The sequence below is a fragment of the Solanum tuberosum genome, unplaced genomic scaffold (assembly GCF_000226075.1).
Source record: "Solanum tuberosum cultivar DM 1-3 516 R44 unplaced genomic scaffold, SolTub_3.0 scf00072, whole genome shotgun sequence".
Classification (NCBI taxonomy): domain Eukaryota; kingdom Viridiplantae; phylum Streptophyta; class Magnoliopsida; order Solanales; family Solanaceae; genus Solanum; species Solanum tuberosum.
In genome coordinates, this window is record NW_006238999.1 from 919979 (window position 1) to 925990 (window position 6012).

General features: G+C 36.7%; 1 protein-coding gene across 1 annotated transcript; it reads left to right on the forward strand.

Moving 5' to 3' along the window:
- On the forward strand, positions 1-6012 carry LOC102603487 (glycosyltransferase family protein 64 protein C5-like). The gene is made up of 4 exons (XM_006345787.2): positions 1-625; positions 1565-1687; positions 3063-3230; positions 4076-6012. The coding sequence occupies exons 1-4, from the start codon at positions 344-346 to the stop codon at positions 5756-5758; spliced, it is 2256 nt and encodes a 751-aa protein (XP_006345849.1). The 5' UTR covers positions 1-343; the 3' UTR covers positions 5759-6012.

Genomic DNA, 6012 nt, shown 5'->3' on the forward strand with positions numbered 1-6012 from the left:
AATATGTGTGTTTTATAATGACAAATGAAGACAACTCATCATTCAAAAAAAAAACAACTCCCTTTCAAAAACATAGAGAAAGAACTGTGTGAGAGAGAAACGCAAATCACAACCAAAAGAGCAAATCAAATAAAAAATCTTCTCAAAGTCTTCATTTTTCTCTTAATTTTCTTCAAATACAGAGCAATTCAGCAAGACCCACGAAGAAAAAGAGAAAAAATCTTGGATGTTGGTTAATTTTTTTGCATTTTCTCTCACATCACGTGCATAGCACGTGCCTAACGAGATCTCGCTGGCGGCGACCGGAGATACTTTCCGGCGACATCTTTCACCTTCTTTGTTAATGGGTTCTAGTCCAATTGTGGTTTCCGGGTCTTCAGGTACGAGGAACCGACCCAATAACAAGAGCAAGAATGATCCGTGTGTTAGCTCTTCTGGATTTGTGTATTTACTTGTGTCGTTTGTAGTTTTGGGTTCAATTGCTGGGATTTATGTTCGGTTTATGATGACCCCAAATGTCCATGCGAGTAATTCTTCAATAGGATGTAAAGAGGATGATGAGGGTTCTTGGTCAATTGGTGTTTTCTATGGTGATTCTCCTTTTTCCCTCAAACCCATTGAAGATGTAAGCCTTTTTGTTTTTGTTTTCATATTGTATGATTTGTTCCTCTGTTTGTTATTTTACTGAATTTTGGGTAAATGGGGTTCTTCTCTTGTTTATGGTGATGTTAACTGCTTGTTCTTTTTGGGTTTCATTTTGGCTCAGATTTCAGTTTATGCTGTTTTGTGTTTGAAATTTGAATGTTTTGAGGTTTTGGGTTAGATGGGTATTTGTTAAATTGGCAATTCTTTGTGATTAGTTTGAATATGATTGGATTTCCTGGATGGTTGCATATAGAGATGAGTGTACTCTATAACCTTTTGCTCAAAGTTTAAGCCTTCCATTTTGGCTCAAAGTTTCAGTTTTGTACTGTTTTGGTTTGAATTTTGAATCTTTTGAGGTTACGGGACTATCGGGTACTTGTTAAATGGGAAATTCCTTGTGATTAGTTTGAATATTGTTGGAAAATTTCTGGATGGTTGCACTTAGAGTTGAGTGTACTCTAACTTTTTGCTCAAAGTCTTATGCCTTTCATTTTGGCTCAAAGTTTCAGTTTTGTACTGTTTTGGTTTGAATTTGAATCTTTTGAGGTGATGAGATTTTCGGGTACTTGTTAAATGGGCAGTGATTGATTTGAATGTTAGAAATTTCTGGATGGTTGCACATCGAGATGAGTGTACTCTATAACTTTTTGCTCAAACTTTTATGCCTTTCATTTTGGCTCAAATTTTGGTTTGTTACTGTTTTGGTTTGAATTGGATCTTTTATGCTTCTAGAGTTTGGGGTGTTTGTGAAATGTGCAAATCCTGGTGATTATTTTTGGAAAGTTTCTTGACGTTGCGCATAGAGATGAAAGTTCACTCTTAACTTTTTGCTCAAAGTTTGATCTTTTTTAAGGCTTAAGGTTCTAGATTTCTTGGAATTTATTGTAATATGACTTTTGTGTCTGGAAATGTTTGGCAGATGAATATATGGAGGGATAAGAAAGCGGCATGGCCAGTAGCCAATCCTGTAATCACCTGTGCTTCAGCCTCTGTGGCTGGGTTTTCCAGTAATTTTGTTGCTGACCCCTTTCTTTATGTTAAGGTAATCTTTTATTCGTTGATTATTGACTGGTTGTAGTAAGTAACCACTAGCAAATGTTATCCCGGAGTAAATTGCTTTTGTAGATTTTATGATATGTTATTAAAATGAAGCATCTTTAGCTTTATTTATCATGTAATCAAGTTGGTGAAATGATGGATAAGTATCATTGATGAGACCTGTCTGGATGAGGATTTAACATTAATCCTCTATAATTATTAGCATCTTATAGTTAGTTGATGTGACATTATAGAAGGGATGGGTAGTATTTCTAATTACTGTAAGTGCGTTGAGGGGGAATTGTTTAGTTAGGATGGGAAATGTTGATGGTTGTTTCTTACCAATATTCTCTTGGCTCTTTCTTGTGTTTCTTTCCTCGGCTATATTTTACATTTATCCTGCTGTGAGTATACCTAGAAGGAGAAGTATCCAAATTTTAAATTATAGCCGAATGTATCCAACTCTTTCTTGTACCACTTAAAGGCAAGGTTTCAATCTCATTAAGTCCTCATCCTTCCTGTACATTGTAATGCTCTATTGTTGACCAGTCTATCTCATAACCGCAGCAAGTCATGAGAATCCAAATTGTGGGATGCAATTGTTTTTTCTTTATTTCTTTTTTTGTTTAACTGTTTGGTGCCTTGAACTCGTTAACCTGACTAGTTGAGATTTGCACTGCGTAGTGTCCTTAGTACATATAAATATCAGCAAAATAGTATTTTTATACTACTCCTTGTATACAGTAATTACTATATTTTACCTACTTTAATACCTCAACCAAACACTGAAAGATGATCCAGAAAATGATTCTCTTTAACTCCATACCATTGGCACCCTTCTGTTCCACTCATTTCATTCAAGCAACATAGGTAGTTCTTGTCGATGGTTTCTCTTTTAGTCCACCAACATAGAGCTTAAAAAGGAATTAGATTTAAACTGATACCTATTCGATTATGGGTGCGCTTTTACAATTGAGTTTGTGGGTTTCAAATCCCTTGTATGTGTTGCTGATTCTTATAAAAAAAATAAGAATAAAAATACAGGCTTGATTAGAATATTAACCGTTAGAAGCAGGACTGTTGAGTTTCAGTAATGTAATTGGGTGTCGGTCCCATAATAGTTTGCATATGAGAGTAACATCACACATATGACATGTATGTTTGGTACTGTGCGATAGTTATGTTTGAGTTTCTTTCTTCTTGGTGTTTGGTTGTGCTGGAAGTTGAAGCCTAGAATATTTAGATTTCTCTACTTCTCTGCCTACAGGATCTTGATTATTTTTGTTGTTTTTTGTTTGTAAAACCTAAATTTTGAACTTCTTTTGCATTCTGATCTGGTGTGCGACATCCTTAATCTGAGGTTTGATGATATAATTCAGGGAGATGTCTTTTACCTGTTCTTTGAAACAAAGAATTCAATCACAATGCAAGGGGATATTGGAGTTGCGAGAAGTACTGATAAGGGAGCATCATGGGAGCAGTTAGGTATTGCTTTGGATGAAGACTGGCATCTGTCCTATCCATATGTCTTTGAATATAATGACAATGTAAGTTCTTGGTTACGTGAACAATTTGCATTTCATATAACTCAATTCCATCTGTAACAACGTTAGACTTGTTGTGTAAAAATCATAATAATGAGGTTGAAGGTGGAAATAGAGGGGACAGAGGGAAGAGAAGGATATTCAAACACTGGATATGTGAGTAATGTGTGCAGGGCTCATGATAGCATGTGTGAATGTTCATAATCATTTGTATACTTGACGCTTATTAGTTGATTAAATCCTCTATCAGTAGAACAAAACTCATAAATTTACTATGTGCCATCTTACTAGAATTTCGTACAGTACTGATACCATGTAATGCTATAGATGATTATGCTCTTATATGACTTGATTATGTAAATATTGGAGATATTTTTGGACAGCGCCAAATACAAGAGATACACAATTTTCTACTCTTTGTTTCAATTTGTTTGTCTAGTTATGATTTGGCACAGTGTTTAAGAAAGTAAAGAGGACTTTTGAATCTTGGGGTCTTAAAACAAAAGACATGTAAAATGTACCAAAATACCCTTTAATCTTGGGGTTCTAAACTAGAATTAAGGAGTTTCAAAAAAAGGAATGAGACATTCTTTTTGAAACGGACTAAAAAGGAAAGTAAGACAAAGAAATTGCAACGAAGGGAGTGTTACTTAATTTTCATTCTTCTTACATTTTTCTTACAAGGTAAATACTAGGTCGTTAAACATTTTAATGGCAAGAGTTTTTGCTGCTTACCAACAAATATGAATCTTGGAAATCATTATTTTTGGTTGCTTACAGCTAACATTTAGGTCTATTTTGCTTTGACTAGTGATTAATATTTTCATCAATTGTATTATTGTCTACAGATATATATGCTGCCTGAGGGCAGAGCAAAAGGACAACTTCGTCTTTATCGAGCTGTAAATTTTCCCATGAAATGGACACTGGAAAAGATCATAATGAAAAAGCCTCTTGTTGATTCATTTATCATTCCACATGATGGAAAATACTGGCTATTTGGTTCGGATCACAGCGGTATTGGTGCACAGTATAATGCTCAGTTGGAAATATGGTACAGTAGGTCACCGTTTGGTCCTTGGAGACCACATAAGAAAAATCCGATCTATAACACAGATAAGAGCATGGGAGCCCGAAATGGAGGTAGACCATTTTTTTTTGATGGTCGTCTTTATCGTGTTGGTCAAGACGATGGTGAAACATACGGGCGGAGGGTACGCCTCTTCAAAATAGAAGTTTTGACTACTGATAGGTTCGAAGAAGTTGAAGTCCCAACGGGCCTTAAAGAGTCCATTAAGGGAAGAAATGCCTGGAATGGTGCTCGCAGCCATCATCTTGATGTGCAACGATTAAGCTCCGGAGAGTGGGTTGGAGTTATGGATGGGGATCGAGTGTCTTCAGGTGATGCAAGTAGACGGTTTCATTTAGGCTGTGCATCAGTCTTAGGTGTTGCATCCCTGGTTATACTGTTCGGTGTGTTACTTGGAGCTGTTAAAGGTTTAGTTCCCCTTAGTTGGTGGCCGCATAATGTTGGAAAGAGGAGTGATGCTTCATTGGATTGGGAAAGGTCGAGCTTGTTCTATTCTAGAATGAGACTATTCTGCAGCCACTTGAATAGAGCAAGCTCATCACTCCGTGCCACAATAAAACCAAACTCATGTAGTGGAAGCTTGGTTCTTACTTTAATATTTTTGGTAACGGTGGTCTTAATGTGTACTGGAGTTAATTACATATATGGAGGTAGTGGTGCGCATGAAGCTTACCCGTTGCATGGTCAGTACTCTCAGTTCACTTTATTAACAATGACCTACGATGCTCGGATCTGGAATCTGAAAATGTATGTCAATCATTACTCAAGATGTTCTTCAGTGCGTGAAATTGTTGTAGTGTGGAATAAAGGACAACCTCCAGAATTGAGTGAATTTGATTCTGCAGTGCCAGTAAGGATTAGAGTCGAGGAAAGAAACTCACTAAATAATCGATTCAAGGTTGACCCTTCCATAAAGACAAGAGCTGTTCTTGAGCTTGATGATGACATTATGATGCCTTGTGATGACGTTGAACGAGGATTTAAGGTATGGCGTGAGCATCCTGAGCGAATTGTAGGGTTTTACCCCCGACTAGCAAATGGTAGCCCGTTGAAATACAGAGCTGAGAAACACGCTCGGAAGCACAATGGATATAACATGATTCTGACTGGAGCAGCCTTCATGGACACTAAAATGGCTTTTGAAATGTACTGGAGCAAAGAGGCAGCACCAGGTAGAGAAGTAGTAGACAATCTTTTCAACTGTGAGGATGTGTTGTTAAACTTCTTGTACGCAAACGCAAGCTCTTCAAATACAGTTGAATACGTGAAACCTGCATGGGCAATCGATACTTCAAAGTTCACTGGTGTCGCGATTAGCAAGAATACGCAGATTCACTATGGCCTTCGGAGCAGTTGCCTTCAAAAATTCTCTGAAATGTATGGAAGCATAACCAATCGTAAGTCGGAATTTAATCGTCGGATGGATGGTTGGGATGTATAGCTAGAAGAAAATTCTAACACCAGATTTGAAGTTAGCAGTTTTTTTTTTCTTTTCTTATTTTTCAATCTTTCTTGTTGGTATAATTTTTGGTTTTGATGATTTGTAAGCTTTTCTTTATCCCTCCTGTTGTGAATTTTTGTAAAAGGGGAGGGACTCTTGTTGTAAGCTAGTTTTGTCAGTCTTAGATGCACTTTTCACTTCAAATTTCTTGTTTAAATGCACATATTTGATATTGATACTACTTCTTTGCCATC

Bases quoted from the DNA above. Each gene is read 5' to 3' on its own strand.
- LOC102603487 (XM_006345787.2), top strand. From the start codon at position 344: ATGGGTTCTAGTCCAATTGTGGTTTCCGGGTCTTCAGGTACGAGGAAC. The intron at 1,688-3,062 runs GTAATCTTTTAT...GATATAATTCAG, and splicing joins ACCCCTTTCTTTATGTTAAG to GGAGATGTCTTTTACCTGTT. The intron at 3,231-4,075 runs GTAAGTTCTTGG...TATTGTCTACAG, and splicing joins TCTTTGAATATAATGACAAT to ATATATATGCTGCCTGAGGG.